Source organism: Triplophysa dalaica, chromosome 7 (genome assembly GCF_015846415.1).
Source record: "Triplophysa dalaica isolate WHDGS20190420 chromosome 7, ASM1584641v1, whole genome shotgun sequence".
NCBI classification, from domain to species: domain Eukaryota; kingdom Metazoa; phylum Chordata; class Actinopteri; order Cypriniformes; family Nemacheilidae; genus Triplophysa; species Triplophysa dalaica.
In genome coordinates, this window is record NC_079548.1 from 21080364 (window position 1) to 21096780 (window position 16417).

The 16417-nt window shown below is 38.3% G+C and overlaps 3 protein-coding genes across 3 annotated transcripts; all 3 read right to left on the minus strand.

Moving 5' to 3' along the window:
- Nucleotides 1-153: 153 nt before the first annotated feature.
- noxo1a (NADPH oxidase organizer 1a) lies at nucleotides 154-3983 on the minus strand. The gene is made up of 8 exons (XM_056753176.1): nucleotides 3887-3983; nucleotides 3494-3574; nucleotides 3314-3386; nucleotides 3046-3229; nucleotides 2719-2909; nucleotides 2477-2584; nucleotides 1567-1684; nucleotides 154-1294 (listed from the first exon to the last, which is right to left on the minus strand). The coding sequence occupies exons 1-8, from the start codon at nucleotides 3950-3952 to the stop codon at nucleotides 676-678; spliced, it is 1440 nt and encodes a 479-aa protein (XP_056609154.1). The 5' UTR covers nucleotides 3953-3983; the 3' UTR covers nucleotides 154-675.
- A 3060-nt stretch (nucleotides 3984-7043) lies between these two features.
- Nucleotides 7044-11825, minus strand: gid4 (GID complex subunit 4 homolog). Its single transcript, XM_056751689.1, has 6 exons — nucleotides 11391-11825; nucleotides 10921-10980; nucleotides 10639-10746; nucleotides 10436-10537; nucleotides 10208-10338; nucleotides 7044-9038 (listed from the first exon to the last, which is right to left on the minus strand). The coding sequence occupies exons 1-6, from the start codon at nucleotides 11577-11579 to the stop codon at nucleotides 8975-8977; spliced, it is 654 nt and encodes a 217-aa protein (XP_056607667.1). The 5' UTR covers nucleotides 11580-11825; the 3' UTR covers nucleotides 7044-8974.
- Nucleotides 11826-11962: 137 nt separating this feature from the next.
- Nucleotides 11963-16376, minus strand: drc3 (dynein regulatory complex subunit 3). The gene is given in 13 exon segments (XM_056751691.1): nucleotides 11963-12478; nucleotides 12587-12718; nucleotides 13208-13275; nucleotides 13278-13330; nucleotides 13415-13485; nucleotides 13673-13804; nucleotides 13891-14061; nucleotides 14208-14324; nucleotides 14839-14958; nucleotides 15094-15240; nucleotides 15341-15507; nucleotides 15589-15705; nucleotides 15820-16376. Coding segments are annotated over 13 exon segments (1581 nt in total). The 5' UTR covers nucleotides 15983-16376; the 3' UTR covers nucleotides 11963-12355.
- Between the last annotated feature and the right edge of the window lie 41 nt (nucleotides 16377-16417).

Here is a 16417-nt window from a genome sequence, read left to right on the forward strand (position 1 = left end):
AGAAATGCACATTGAAACGAAAATTTGGAATGGCCTTCATTTTTTTCCCCTTGCTGTATGTGTAATGTACAATGAATTACATTTATATCCTACAGATGTATGTAATATAACTAGTTCACACTCAATACATTAATAAAGCCTCTTCCACACATACCGGTTTTATTGGATTTTATTGTATTGACAAAAAATAAAAAACTTAATGTTCAGATATACTGCAACACATGTACAGGTACAGAATGCATATAAGGCACGTATAATAATTTCCACTATGGAAGGATTTATAAGAGGACAAACTAGGACGGACACACATTTGAGATAAATATTTTGAAAAAGAACTGATGAATTGATACAGTACATAAACAGTATGTGCTGTGTTTGTTTTCACTTTCTCTTTAGTGAAAGCAAAATCTGCTGCCTTCCCATCCAGACAGCAACAAAGGAAAACAGGCAGCAAAACATTTTGTATTATACAGCTATAATAATAATCTGTTCCAGAGAATAACAGGCAAACTTTAAGTGTTAAAGGAATAAATGTGCAATCGTGGTTCAAGGACAAGAGTTTCTTTTCTGATCAGTGTTAAGCTTTATGCCATCTGCTGGCATGGAATGTTCTCATGTGACAAAACTAGCAGTATCACAAAATTCAGATCACCATTTTTCAGAAATCCGGCCGACCTAACTGGTTCTCTGCAGGTTCTTGCGTGTGACTGTTGTGCAGCGTTTGATTATCTCTTTAGGTTGTGGTCTGGGAGGTATTTTGGGCGTGCCGGGCATCTTTCTGATAGTGGGATCTGATCTGTTGTCAATCATCTTGCCTCGTGTGGCACTGTCGGGGCTATGGCTGCCTGAAGAGTTCAGCATGGTGGTGCACCCACGGCTGAACAGATCCTCTGTGCTGCATAGACTTGCCGATTTGATGCTTATGGAGCTGCTGTCATCACTTATGCTATTTTCCTCGCTGTCCTCACTCAGACTGCCCCGCTTATGGTTCTCGGCAAATTCCACATGGATGGATGGTGGAGTCTGGAGTGTTTCTCTATTATCAGTGAGTACGCTCAGTGAATGTGACATCTGTTTATCTCTAGGGGACAGGGTGCTTCCTGAAAGCAACGCTAGGTTTCCCTGGGATCTGCTGAGCTTGCGGTTGGAGACCCACAAGGAACTGTCTTCAGTACCCTGAAGTTTTGAGAGGTCAAGAGCGGAAATCTGCTTCTGAATTGGTATTATACGAATCAGTGGGTTATTGTTCTGTTGCAGGTACATAGAGGGTACATACCCAGCCTTTCGGTTGTATCTAAAGAATGACAAAGGTAGTCAAATATCAGCCCTTGATTTATTTAAAAAAAGGAACAAAGAGCTTATACAAATTGACTGAGCTTTTCAGTTTAATTTCGCTTGAGGTAAACAAGCACTAAAGGAAAAAGTGCAAACTGCCAAAACTTGTTTACATGAAAAGGAGGATGTAGAGTATATGGCACGTTCCTGTAAATTCCAGAGGAGGAACCGCATACTCGCTCACTTAATAACAGGTGTAGATTTCATGGTGTAAATGATAGGAAGACTTACCTAATTATCCACCAGCCATTGTCAGATTTCTGCAACACCTCCACCAAGGAGCCAATCTCAACAGATATCTCGTCACTGTGCATGGCTTTGAAACTTCTGGTAGCAACATAGAGAACACCTGAGGAATTTAAATGTGGTCAGTATGTATACAACAGCTAATAAATATCTTGTCTATATACAAGGGTAAGTACTTTTACTAACAGGCATTCATCCAGCGTCAAAACTGGACAAATTAAGCTTGGTGGTTTGACTGTTGGCAATCAGGCAAGGTTGAGCAGAAATCGACTATATACAAATGATCAATAGCGAGAAACAATGAAGGTGCACAAAACCTATGCTCGGAGGGGTCTGATGTGTTTGATGATGCATGAAGCGATCAGCAGCAGTTAGGTCCGAATGCCAAATAGTTGCCACAAGGTTTGTGCCATAATTGTTACCAGGGGCGGCCAGATTGTTACCAATCTGGCCTTCCGGAGTTTTCCCGATGGGCCGCTAACGTATTGGGCCAGAACGGACGACTGTGCTGCTCAAACGGATGTATTATAAATGCGCGTGCATGCAAAGAGAATGCAGAAGATACGTATGCATGTTAACCCCCCTGGTCGACAGACTTGACCATGCACCCACATCAGAACCCCCCTCCCCCCGTCGACAGAGATGATGGTGGGCCGATTTTGGCCAAAAAAGCCAGGGCTGATTTTTTTCCCAGTCCAGCCCTGATTGTTAGCATCTTTTAAGTTTAGTGAGAATGACATGTAATAGCCTTCCTAAGTAATCCTGATCATTTATAGCAATACTTGTAAGTCTTAAGTTTTGTAGCATGTAGTACGTAGCATATATGCTCATTAAAAGTCAAACTGGCCTCATTTCTATGAATACATCTGTGAGGTTTGATTAAATCTGCCCTTACTTCCATCCTCCATTACATCATTGGCATCATCGTCGGTCTCGGCTTTCACCAGGTATGGTGCAGGAAACCAGCATAGGCGTTTAGATTCATTCTCCACCAACCACCATCCTGACAAGACAAGTCAAGAATATCGATGTCAACAGACAACAAAAACATTCTCAAAGTAGCCAGATTAGCATTCTCAGCAAGTAATTCAGAAGAAGATAACAACATTTCAGTTGCTGTGATGTGTAACATCTAACCTCCTTTGTCTTTAATGAGCACGTCCACTGTCTCATCAGTTTCAACCTTGAAGGGGCGGTTTTTGGTGTCCTTGCTCTCATAAGAGGCCAAACAGCGGTATGTTTCAGAAACAAACGGTTGAGTGATGCCGCTGGCTGAAGTTTTACGTTCACTGAGGCCTATAGACGTCTCTGACGGCATGATCACTATACTGATGCACAAAACAGAATTGTTATGATAATGCAGTTAATATTGTAGGCATCCATATGTCCATCCTGCCTTCTGGTAGTTGATATCTAATAGGTATACATAAGATCCGTTTGGTCGTTTTTGTGGTGTTTATTTACCTGTTTTTTGTCAAGTCTGAACTGAGGTCCTGAGGGTTGGGTTGCAGGAACTGCATGAGTTCGGTACTTTGGGAGAGACTGGGATCCCTCTTGAGTAATTCAGTGCAATATTCATCCAGAGCTTTCAGCCTCAGCATTGACTTACTCGGGTTCCACTTCTGCAAGTTCTTAATGACTCTTGCCGCTGCAAACAAAAACAAAATTTAAAACGTACATTTGAAAAAGCTGCAGGCTTGTTTCATTAGGATGCAACAGGCAGAATAATTACCTTTAAACTTGGGTACCATCCTTTCTGAACCTTTAATGTGGTTTGAAGTAGGGAATTTCTTCTTCAGTTGTCTCTGTATTAATAACACAAATTGGACACAAATGAAAAAAAAACACCAAATATATTATATTTATAATAAAAATATAACCAAATATAGATTATTAGAAATAGGAGACTCACGTGTAGTGTTTTATAGTCTTTAAGTGACCTGTACACAGTGATCTCACTGTGATCTGACCAGAGAACAGTAGTCATGTACAACTGAAAAGAAAATGTTATTAGACTCGTGTGAAGTGTGTAATACATACATTGATTTAATCAAACCCGAGAGGATTGTTTGCATTAAAAGCAAATATTGCACACAAATATACCCTCAAGAAAACTTTACAACCCTATTATGATTCATAACAATAAAATTAGCTAGTGTAGCCTTATATTGATTTAATAATAACGTTTTGAAAAAAAATATTGAAATGATTAAATTTAAACTTGTTAAAATAATTGTTTACAGTGTGTAATATACCTACAAATGAAAAAAAGACGGGATGTAAAACGAGAAAATGCGTGTCTTACTTTAGAGCTATTTTTGTGCATGACTCCAGTCAGACAAATGTTGACGGGGTATCTTTGCTCCTCCATAGTGCGCAGATGTATCGCTGTATATCCTCTGTCAAATCTGACTATGACTGAATCTTAACCATCTTTCTATTTATACACGCAGCCGCGTGGATGCGTGCGTGCGCGCGCGTGCGTGCGTTCTCGGCACCTGTGCGCTTCCGCAGACTGGAGAGTCCGGTCTTACAACACCAACAGTGATGTTAACTACTATAAAAAATTATAAGGAGAACAAAAATGGCTTAAATACCCTTTAAATTTTCCTTTTTTCTTGCTGATTTCATCCCTAAGACTTGTCTACAAAAACACTATTTGAGACACTATACAGACTATGATCATTTATTTACAGACGTGACTTAAATTAGTTTATGTGCTTATTTATCATTTACATAGTTTAATACTCTGTGTGTATACGTAAACCTTTGATATGTTTTTTTCTGTTATTTCTGTAATGATTTACAATTGTAATGATATTAAGACTCTTGCCCTGATACATCTAAAGAAGTGTTTTCTTTTGACATATTTTATCTCACCGCATTAGGACGGTTTCATGGTAACATAAGGTTTCTGGACATTAAATCATGCGTACCATTTAGTAGTAGTTGAGTACTAATTCTTTCCCTAGCCTTTGAATTGGTTCAGAGTTTTATAAAATACAGTAAAATGTTATGTTTCAACGTATCTGAAATAATCATCATTTCTGTAAGGGGAATGGCATGAAAATACAGTAATTTAATAGTCACATTAGCTTCAAGTAATTCCACTTTTTACTTTAAACTTTACACCCTTTTCAGAGTAGTTCCCATCACTGTGGCAAAGGTCAATTGAGCTGATGTATATGAGGAAAACAAGCAACTTCAGACATTCTCAGAAGTTGAAGCTGACAAAAGAATTATTAGAAGCATCAAGGAAACAGAAAGCAAGATTTCCACGCAGCGCGTGCCCAACCTACATCTGATGCAGACACATTTATTTATCTTAAATAATGGGTTTAAATTAAACAATTTACAGATGACTAACTGCAACAACAAAAAAACTCCCATGACTGAATAATCTCATTGAAATAATACTCATCTCAGATACTTTAAAGTAAAATATTGTTACAATTATTTTTGTATGTTAAAAACACAATCTATCCAAAAAATTAAGCGTTAAACAGGAAAGGGTCGGTCATGTTTCATAGTGTTTTATCTCGTTTTGTATTTGTGTGTATGGCACTGTGTGTCTCTTTATAAATCGCAATGGTCTCGAAAATCCACTTTATTCAACATTTGGCTGCTCTTTTTATCATCTGTTTTATAATGGTTACCGACAAACTGTAAATGTTGTCTGGAAGCAGATTTATTGCACATTCATATAGTAAAATATTTGAATGCTCTGTTTGCACAAACCTGTCACTGTTCATTTTCTTAACCACCATTAATGTAGAAGAGAAAGGGACACTATAAGAATAGTTCAAGGCATTTCAATCTCATTTCAGGTCAACATGTCACTTTGAGCTACTGTATTTTATTGTGGTTTTCAAACAGCGTGAATAAAGCGTGACTGATCACTTCAGAAACTGAAATCTGTGTGGACTGTTGCGTGAGTTTTGTGCAATGATAAGACGTTATCCAGGAATGCCAACACATGAAATTCCTTCAACGAACAACAATAAACAAAGTTTTCATTGCATTGACACAGAATGTGGAATTACTCATGAGTAATGTACAAATAGGTATCTGTTTATGAAATGCGTGTGTACGTGTTGTAACTGATTACCTACTGTAAATACTTTTCCCATGAAGAATGTCCCCTCTCTTTCCCGGCATTGCTGGTGTGAATAACACAGATTGCTCCTGTTAATAAATCAGTGTTATCTCATTTTTGACGGAAGTGCATTGGAAGACATGTATTGCGTGCTGTTCGTTGTATTTTTGCATTGTACCTCACATGATGTGAGTGGTCATAAACAATCAAGGTCAACAGCTCCAAACCCATTCATATTATTGTTTTACATCATGTAGTACACCAGAGGAAAAACTTTAGCAGGTGTCTGTGTGTTTTATGAAGACCCATCAGAATCAATTGATATGGTAAATTCCTGTAACACAAGAATTGTAACGTTTGGGAAATTGTTGTTGGAAAGAACACAAATTTTATGATGAATATAAACATGATAAAGCCTTGAATATGACCTTTCAATGATGTCAGCAACCAGAAGATCAATGTTATATAGATTTCTATTCGTTTTTTTTAACCACTCCTTTATCTCCATTGACGTCTTCACCCGAGCACAATTCTGGCAAATCTTTTACTAAATCAAATGTCAAAGGGTGGTACAAATCAATACAGTAAATATAAGATGTAGACTTTTAATGTTTTCTGAACTACAGAGGATCCTTTTGTAGTTTAGCCTTCACCCAGTGAATGAGCAAAACAGAATACTGCAATGCACTTGTTCTGCAGTGTCCTGTTAGAATAAAACACAAAAATGACCTAAACTACCTTGCAAAATGTCCGGAAAACCAGCATGAATGTACCAAAAATAATCAACTTTATTTCTCTGTATGCGGATAATCAAAAATAAATAAGCTTATGCACAAAATAGATTTCTGATGTGAAATGTGTTGGCCATTCTTTAAAACCGATCATGTGAAAGAAAAAACATTTTAAATTGCAACGCATTATTTCACAAAGATTTGAAGAGTTTGGTTCCGTTTTGTAATAAAAAAAAAACATATGTTTTATTATGTTTTTGTGGTGTTGGTTGACTGTATTTTTTAAATTATTGTGTCTTAAATCAACACAATCCAACTTCAGTTTGATTGATATTAATTGAAATGCACAATAACATTTATTTTAGATTGTTATATCTTAAATCTCATTTTGGAACCGAACTCTTCATATTTGAGTCTGTGGCACAAATCGTTCCTGAAAGAGATTACACAGCGCCATCTGGTGTTTGACAAAGTTGCTTACAATCACAATGAAACATTTTTATGCTCCTTGCATCACATTTTTTTTATTTCAAAGCAAACCAAACTAGCAACCATTCTTTTCAGTATCTAGCTCAAATGTACATTTCTATCCACGGTTAAGTTGCTTCCGTAACAGAACTCTCATGGAACTCAAATCATGTCACAAGAACAGCCTTTATTTTCTTATCCTTTGTGCCAATAAAAAGATTGCTCATCATTTAAGAGAATTAAATCATTCATGTACACCACAAACATAGCTCTATTATGTACATCCCTCTGATTCACTATAACAGTGTGTGTGTATGCTGTGGCCATTCATATCCTTAGCATTTATTCAAAGAAAACTGAACATAAGGGAAGCAGATTAAACATCACAAACAAACATTTGTTGAAGCATGTTTCTTGCTTTTGTTAAGGACAAAAAAACCTCCAAAACGGAGTCGGGTAAAATATACATATGTTTGTAATACAAGCCTAATATTGGGGATGCATGGGAATAATGTCTTACAAAGTTCATCAACTAAACCTGGGCATGGAGCAAATATAGATGCAAATCCCTTTTGCATTACTTTATATGTACAAATCTCAATGACATTTCAACGCATCTTAACATCTGAGATGTGGTGTGAACAATCCTGTTATTAAAGATTCGTCTACTTTTAGAAAAAAGAGGTTTGGCCGATGAGGTACAGCAAAATTTCCTTTAAAACATCTTGAACGCTTTCATAACCTTTGCACTCACACTCATTTGCCATTCAAATAGTTTCTTTCCGTCTGTACAGAGCTTAATCGACTTGAGTGCTTACAAAAGTGGTACAACAGACAAATATCTGACTTTTAAGGCAAAGGGTTTGACTAAAGCTTGAATGGTTTGATCTGGGTATGTGTATTATGTAGCTTCTTATCATCAAACGAACGATGGTTCGACATCTCAAGAGGTTCTGCTGTTGCAGCTAGATGGCGCAGTCTCTCCTGTGCCGTAGCAACAGATCAGGGCTAGTTGCCATCTTATGATCAACTTTCATCAGATCATCAAAAATGAGCTGTCCAGCATCTGGTCTGTTTGCTTTCAAAGAAGTACATCTTCCTGAGCCCTCCAATAGTACGCATGTCTATCCGTTACATCGTAACCGTGGACCTCGTTTTCCACGGCACTGCTTTCCCGAAATGCCGAGCAATACTCTCTGAGCTGTTAATATTAAAGTGAACGCATGAGAAATGTGATTTTTCCAAACCCAACATACAATAGATTCTTGTGAGCTGAGATTTTTCTGGTTGCATAGCAAAACAATGAGCGCAAATCATCACCAGATCATTTTTTTCAAACTCAGAAAGAAACGTTTCATCCAAAGCAGCATATACAAACATAATATACCTCTTTCCAAAACACCTGACTCATTTCATAATAAAAATATCACATGTAGAAGCGAGGGATCCGGCTGCTAACTATGTGAGTCTTGATGATAAACCTTTTGTTATACGAAAACTATGTCCGAGAGCCAACCTGTCACTGAGAACATCAACCCTGTAGCCATTTTTGGCAAGATAACGTCGCTGGCGTTCCTCAAGCACACGCCGCGTCTTTGACATGCTGGTAAAAGATGTCCGTACGCACGGTGCTGATCACAGTCTGTGGTTTTTCATCGTCTTTACATACAGCTTCATTAAAAATAAATTAAAACTCATTTCTGAAGAATGACATGAGAAATTGGCCATGCTATCAAATGACATGGCGACAGAAAAATCACCTCAACCATTGGCTCTTCCATCCAGCGCAAAGAAAAAAGTGATTTTAATTCCAAAACATCAAGGATAAAAATGGTTTTGCGAAGATGATTGGAGGACAAAAGCTTTAAAAACTCAAACTCAAACATAAAAGGAAAAACCAAACGCTAACACTGCTGCAAATCCCAGAATCCCAATCGCCGACCAGCGTGTGTCTCCTGAAAAGGCTCTCCGTGCCATCATCTAGGGCTCAGCGAGGGGAGAGGACGGGCGAGTCCCTGGCGTAATAATCCGACAGTTCCTCTCTCTCATCCTTTGTCCGTTTTATTGTCCCTCTTGCTTTGACACAAGGACTCGCGTGTCACCGGAACTCATAGATAGGCGCGCTGTGCTCTGGAACATGGGTGAGGTTCAAAGACTGATACCTGTAATAAGAATGTGGTAGAAGAGACAGATTTAAAACTGTGCTCTTTGTCATCTGACAAGGGCAGGGCAACATTTGGAATATTTATCATATACTATCTTTATTTACCCAACCTCATGTAGTTCAAACCCGATGGCTTTGATTTAAAAAAAGTGATGTTTAAGAAGTTTGTTTTTTTTAAACAAATTTTAAGCCTCAAATTGATGCAAAATATAAAATAACAAAAGGCATGCTGGAAGGCATACAAAGGCATTTGTTCAAAAATAAACTACAAATTATCCACTGCCATTTATATCTTAGTAGCGTCTGTGCGAGTGTATATACAAATGTATTATTACTCCTATTATTTGGTAGTAAAACTCTGGTAAATCAAATATTACCAAATACCTTTTAAGGGAAACTTCTCCCAAAAAGAAATTTGTATAATTTATTTGTTCAGATGAACACAGAGAGAGATATTTGGAAGAACGCTTATAAGCAGACAGATTTGGCCCCACATTGACTTCCATTCTTCAAGACGTCTTCTTTTGTGTTCAACAGAACCAAAAAACGATAAAGTAATTTTTCCTACAATGGGAGCAATGAGAGGCCAAATCTTCCAAATATTTTCATCTGTGTTGGTCAGAACCAAACAGTGAGTCAATGATGACAGACAATTCTGTCATAATTGTCTTACCCTCTTGTCATTTAAAAGCTGTATAAATCTACTAAGCTAAACACAAAGGAAGATATTTGCAAGAGTGTCAGTAACCAAACTGATCTAATCCTCCATTGAACACTTTGGCAGTAAATTGGAGATGAGATCAGTTTGGTTACTGACGTTCTTCCAAATATCTTCCTTTGAGTTCAGGAGAACAAAGAAATGTACACAGGTTTGGAACAATCTGAGGGCGAGTCAACAATGACAGAATTCTAAATATTTGGCTGAACTGACCCTTTATTAGTATTTTTAGCTATATCGCCCAGCTCTGACCCAACAAGTTGTTTTTACCCTGATGTTAAAAAGGAAATACTGCATTGGAATTACACTTCTGTCATTACCACGACTAAAAGACTAAGAGAGCATACTGCACATGGTGTGGTGTCCGTGAACCAATTCCCATTTATAATGACAGTTTATTTAGCTTTATACTACAGTTATTTTAAGCCAGTACGAGCACACAGAGGTACCATTCAGAGCTTCTGTGGTAGTAGTATCCCTCTATGGTGGCTGTGGACTTCTGGAAGCAGATGTAGTAGAAGCCAGCGAAGGAAGCGCCGCTGATGTCTTTGATCGTGTGGTCTGGAACCAAAAACTGCTCCTGGAACAAACAATCAGAACAGCAAACTTATTTAGTTGCGTTTATTTCACTTATACTGTCTGTAAGTGCTGAGACTGTGTAAGCAGATAAACTGCACCTTCCACCGCATGAAGACGTAATCACTGTTCTTTAGCTCGTCATAGTCGAAATCATCCGAGTTAAAGCTTTTTGCATACTGATAAAACGCCTGAAACTTCCCCTGAGAGGGAAAAAATTAACATTGAGCAGATTATTTCCCACAATCACAATTCATAGCACAGCGCTCCAACACGCACAGCAGGTGAGACTCGTGATTATTACCCAGTGCTTACGATCAACGTCCTCATCCGCATCCCATTTCCGGGTTAAAAAAGGTCGTTTCTTGCTTATGATCTCCCCGGCAAAGAATGTAGTGAGGGTGGGATATTCCTACGGATGACAAAGACACAAGGTGAGATCATTCCCTTTACTGTGCTGTCAAGTGGACTTTGGTTGTTTACGGTTGCCAAGCATCAATGCATTATCACTACTTAAGTCCAGTCATTTAAACCACAGATTGCTTTCTGCATTGTTTCAAGTTCCAGTGAGGCAGCAATGTCTTACCTCTGTCAGACCTTTGATCTTGAGATATCCACACAGGTAAGAATCCTCCATGGTCACGTGCTGTAGGTGAAAAACAACAAAAGTGCTTTGAATAATGTACTCGCATGGCACTGAAGGCACCATTCTGAATTTCCTCAACTTGAACGTGTTATGTCCTCAGATTCACTGACGTAAAATGTGGAAGGCTGATACACAATGATGTACAACTACATGTGATGCCCTGTAATACACAAACATTACAGTGTTGCCGTATCACACACAGCTGAACCAGTGAACACGTCTCATGACACGCTGCCTGCTTAGACAGCATCACAGACCCGACACCTCGTGAGCTGCCTATTTGGAAATGACTCTACGTAGGTCTACAAGCCATGTGATTTACCTACACAACCCGTATTTTGGCATATCACAGTCGCGTGAGTTATGTTTTGCAATCTGCCCTAAACAGTCAGCACTCTTTAGTCGTTTACCTGCAGCACTACCTCGACATCATACGAGTTGCCTTTGCTCTTCTGGTGTCCGCGGAACTGAGATCCGCTGTACAGCAGAGACGTGTTGACGCCGGGCTGATGGGTGTTGATCGGCGGGGGCGGAACGAGAGAGGCCGAGGACGTATAGGCCATCGACGAGCCCAGACAGCAGTCGCTACGGACCGGCATGATGGATCGCTTCTTCGGGGAAATCCCCGAGCGCAAACCGACCCGTGTCGCTTATCTAATTCACCGGAGGAAGTAAAAGGGCAACGCTGACAGCACGACGCGTGACTTTCGGAGTTTCTCCAGCAGGACGCGCGTTAACGTCCCTCGGCGTAGAATGAAGACGCGCAACACCGCGTCATGTGATCCAGCATCCTGGTTTGTGGTTGGATGACGGCCTTCGAATCGCTAGAACGCTGGATCCTCATTGGCTATTTAGGAACACGCTGGACGGGATATGAAGTTTTTATTTTGTGTGATCGGTGACTGTTGGTGGATGACAACTGTCTCTTAAAGCTGGTGATCATCTGTGTTAATATTTATATTTTGTAATGAAAATAAAAGAGTTCTTTTCTTTCTTTTTATTACATTTGTACGTAGCACGCAGGTCACAAAATAATCAGAGAACAGGGGTTGTTATGTGTTCACTTGGATATTATCAGTAATTACTGCTAAACTATATATTTCATATAATGTTTACAAAACTGTCATCGAATAAAAAGAAGAAGAAAAAACATATTTATAGATGCCAACACACTCCATTTAAAATGCCCTTGTATGTACAGCTGGCTCTAGACGCCCCCAAATCGTATTGCTGTAACATCGCCACTGCTCTGTAGGTGGCAGCATTGTACAGGAGAATAAACACAAGGATACATTTGTAACTACAGTAGGATACATTTCATACATTTCTTGTAAAAAGAAAAATATAATTGACCCTGCTTCTCCACACATTTACTTTATAAACAATCTAATTGGTTTTCAGAAAACTGCATGTCCTCCAGCTGGTTCTTCCCATAACTAAGATATGAACGGATCTCTGAGATGCGTTTGCGACTCCGTATCAGCTCCTCGTTATTTATCTATTAACATAAACAAATGAACAATATAATATAACCATACCAGTAATATAAAACAATAGAAAGGAATAGAAATAAAACCTAAATAACCTAAAAAATAAAATCCTCTACCGTTTTTAGCAGGCCACTGCTCCAGCTCTTGATCCGTGTCAGAAGCTCATCTTCTCTGTTGTCAATCTTCAGTAGGTGGGTGTCGTGGGAAGCACTAACCGCATTGGTCACTGTGTCCTTATCTACAAAAAGCTACAGTGCAGAGAGTCCTGAGTGCTGATCAATACTGATAAAGTCTCTGGACTCAAGCCACCATATGGGCATGATTCCTTCATTATTCAAAATAAGTTAGAAATGACCAAAATAACAATTTGTGGTAAAAGGTAGTACACAAACATTTACAAACAGGTAATACATTAATAACACATTCAGTTTTTTAAGTTTTAAATTCGATTGGGTTTCAGTGGATCCAAAAACATTTTAATACTAGATATCACATGACCCCTTAAAGATTTGTATGGTTTTGGGGTTTTGATTCACAACTAATTCTAGGTCAAATATAAGCATTATAAAATAGTTTCTTTAAATTAAGTTAAGAAAAACATTTTCCTTTGATGTCATATCAGGACACCCTAATAGTCAAGAATATTATGATTCATTTTTGTTAATAAGGCTTTGTTACACACACATTCTTAAAAAAATCACTTTAGAATCATTTGGCATGAAGTGACCATTACTCACCATGAGCACATCATCAGGCATTTCTTCTTCTAGCTCATTTTTGGCCACCTTCTCCAGTGTTGCCAAGCGATCTCCAGTTGTTTTTCATGGTGTTCGTTCTCCAGGTCTCGGCATTGTGCAAATGTGTGTCGAAGTTAAAGAGGCCTCATCAGCATGATATAAAAAAGCATGCATAAATTGTTAACAGCATTTGTTTTTTAAGGATATATGCCTTGCACGTATTCAATGAAGCCTACAACCATCTCCGATAAATTCCTACCAAAGTCTTTGATGATGTCCTTAAAAAAAGAATGACATATTTGTGATTCCATAACAAGCAAATCGACAGAAGCACTCGGATAATTATATTTTATTTAAATAAATTATTTTATAAGTGGTCATTGATTAACCCATATCAATCTTTAGAAGCAATAATCTGAATGTTGGGTCATGACCCCCAGACTGAATAGCGTTGTTTATCCTGACCTCCAGTTGTTCAACTAACTCCAATTCCAGGATCATGAGTGTTTCAGAGAGCTGGTTCAGACCTTCCCTGCAGGTATTGATGTGATCTTCGAGCAGCCCATCATCTGTGATGTTCTTTATTTCCACAATCTTCTGCAATAGAGTAAAACTTTGTGAGTATATATTCTTGCAGGTCAGTTGCTCCCATGCAGCTACAGAGTAGTTTTGAAGTGACCAACCTGCCTCCTGGAACTTTCAAAGTCAGCTACTATCTGCGCTGCTCTCTGCTGATTGTCTGCCACGGCTTTTTGGTAGCATGCAAAAAAGCATTCGACCTCAGCCGTTCTTTGCGTGTGCTGACTCAAGCCTGCATCAAATATCTGCGTACAGAAGCCTTCCATTTTTTTCTTATATGTAAATGCATTGTTAAGGTTTATAGGCTGTTTAGAAGTCTCTTAGGATTTTTATTGATAAGTGATGTAATTATGTTTTTAAAATAAAAAAATTGGTAAAAACAGAGAATTTGGTTGATCTTGGTTGAATTTCAACAACAAGGATATGACTCCAGCAGTGCTGTCATTCCAGGAAGGAGAGCCAGTATATCTGCATCCGGATCATCAGTAAACATGCTGTTAAACAGCTGTGGTCCATTCAAGAACTCCACAAAGGCATCCTGCCAAGAAAGAGACACTTAATAAAAACCATGTATTTACTAAAATGAGTTTAAGAATTGACATTTGGGTAAATGTGTGTAAAAAGCGGCTCAGACAAGTGAAGTTGGATCTGAGTATATCTCTAGCATCACTATGGACTGATATTTAATGCTTTGAAATTCATGAGCTTTAAAATGCATTTTATAATTTGTTAGACCAGAATTATAAAACCTACGACAGAGGAAGCCCTTATTAATGTAAGTTCTTCATTTAAACGTATACTTTCAGTGAACTTTTTTCATACTTCTCCAAGAAAACGTAGTTGTAAACTAGTTGTTCTCAGAATTAACCACTTCTACATATAAAGTGTACTTAAAAGCACACTGTTATAAACTAAGTAGACCAATTTAGTACCAGGTAGTACTGAAATAGTACACTAACAACTGGTACTTAATACATAAAGTATACTTTTTAGAAATATACAGGAACTTTGCTTAATACTTAAGAAAATTATTTTGAAGTCAAGATTTTCACCTTGTGAAGTTGAAGCTCCTGGTTGTTGATTATTTGAGCCTCCATGGCCTGCTGCTCCTGCCGCTCATTTTGTTGTATTTCTTCAATAGCATACTGATACTTTGTGATGGCCATCTCTCGCTAAACATGTGAGTCAAATGTATATGAATGAAACACGGTAAGCCATATGCACTTTGTCAAAGCCAAATGCAAGCAATGTGGTTATACTGTACAGTAAATTAATATTTATAATGTATTATTATATAAATGAATTACAGTCAGTTCATCCAGCAGCCTGTAGTCAAGGTAGACCAAATGTGGAAGATTGGCTGTCACGAATGTCTTGTAGCATTCTTCATCATAAATGGGATTTCCAGCGAGGTTGAGAGTGCGCAGGTTCTTAAACTTTCTGAGGTATATCACCTGCAGGATCAGGTGAGTTTTATGAGCGTTATGATTGGCCGACATACTGGAATAACACAATTTTGGTCTTCTACATCTGAACCACATTTGATCATTTTACATTATCAAGCTGAGCAATTGCATTGTTTCCAATGGAGAGGATGTTCAGGTTTTGAAGAGAATTCAGGTTTTCGATGACGGAAATGCGGTTGTTGAACAAACTTAAATCCTGAAGTTTCACAAGAGTGTCCAGACCTTCGATCACCTTGATACTATTGAATGAGAGATCTGAGTAGAAGAAGAACAGGTTGGAAATTCGACAAACGGTTATATTGCAAAAACTAGATTATTGTAACAGGACAAATTTACCCAGCCAGAGCAGATTAGTCAGGTGTTCCAACCTTTCGATCTTCTCTATAACATTATTATTCAATTGAAGTTTTGTTAGAGAGGTGAAGTGCCACATGTGGTAAATCTTTAGGATGTCTGTAGAAATACACATCAGGAGAAAATATTGCAAATATAAGTCCAACAGATAAGAAACCTGTGTTGTGTATTAACAAGAATAGAAGAAAAGTGGAATATTACAGATATTCTTACTCTTGTATTCTAGTTGCAGATGGAGAACCTCCTCATATCGGATGCCCTCTTTCTGGGCTATCTCGCCAGCTTGCCCTTGTGGTCTCTGTTTCTCAATTGCCTGTTGTAACATCTCCTCATCCACTACTTTTGGTTGCTCTCGTTTCCAACTAATTTCAGCCATTTATAACTAAGTTAGCAGAAACACGTTGCCTACAGAGATTCGCGTGTATGAAATCGCCGTATGTAGCATGCAACCAGTCAAAACATTTGCATCAAATACCTACTTAAAAAATCGCGCATAAGTTCGAAATATGACTGAAGACTGGCACCCATACTAGACGCTAACGCTGTTGCTTAGCAACAGATGACGTTTAACTTCCGCAGTTTTGAGGTGAGTCATTCTACTCAAACCGACGTTGCTTGTACTTATTATAAGACAAAACGTACCAAAGAGCTGTCGAAAACGTAACATCCAGCAATATATTTATACCTTTAATTTTAATGTACGGTTTATATTATGGAAACATAATATTAGATATATAAAGACTTTTTTAACTGGAGCTCAGCGGTTTACCGCTGATCGACAGGGGTAATGATCAATCAATTAATAGTTCCG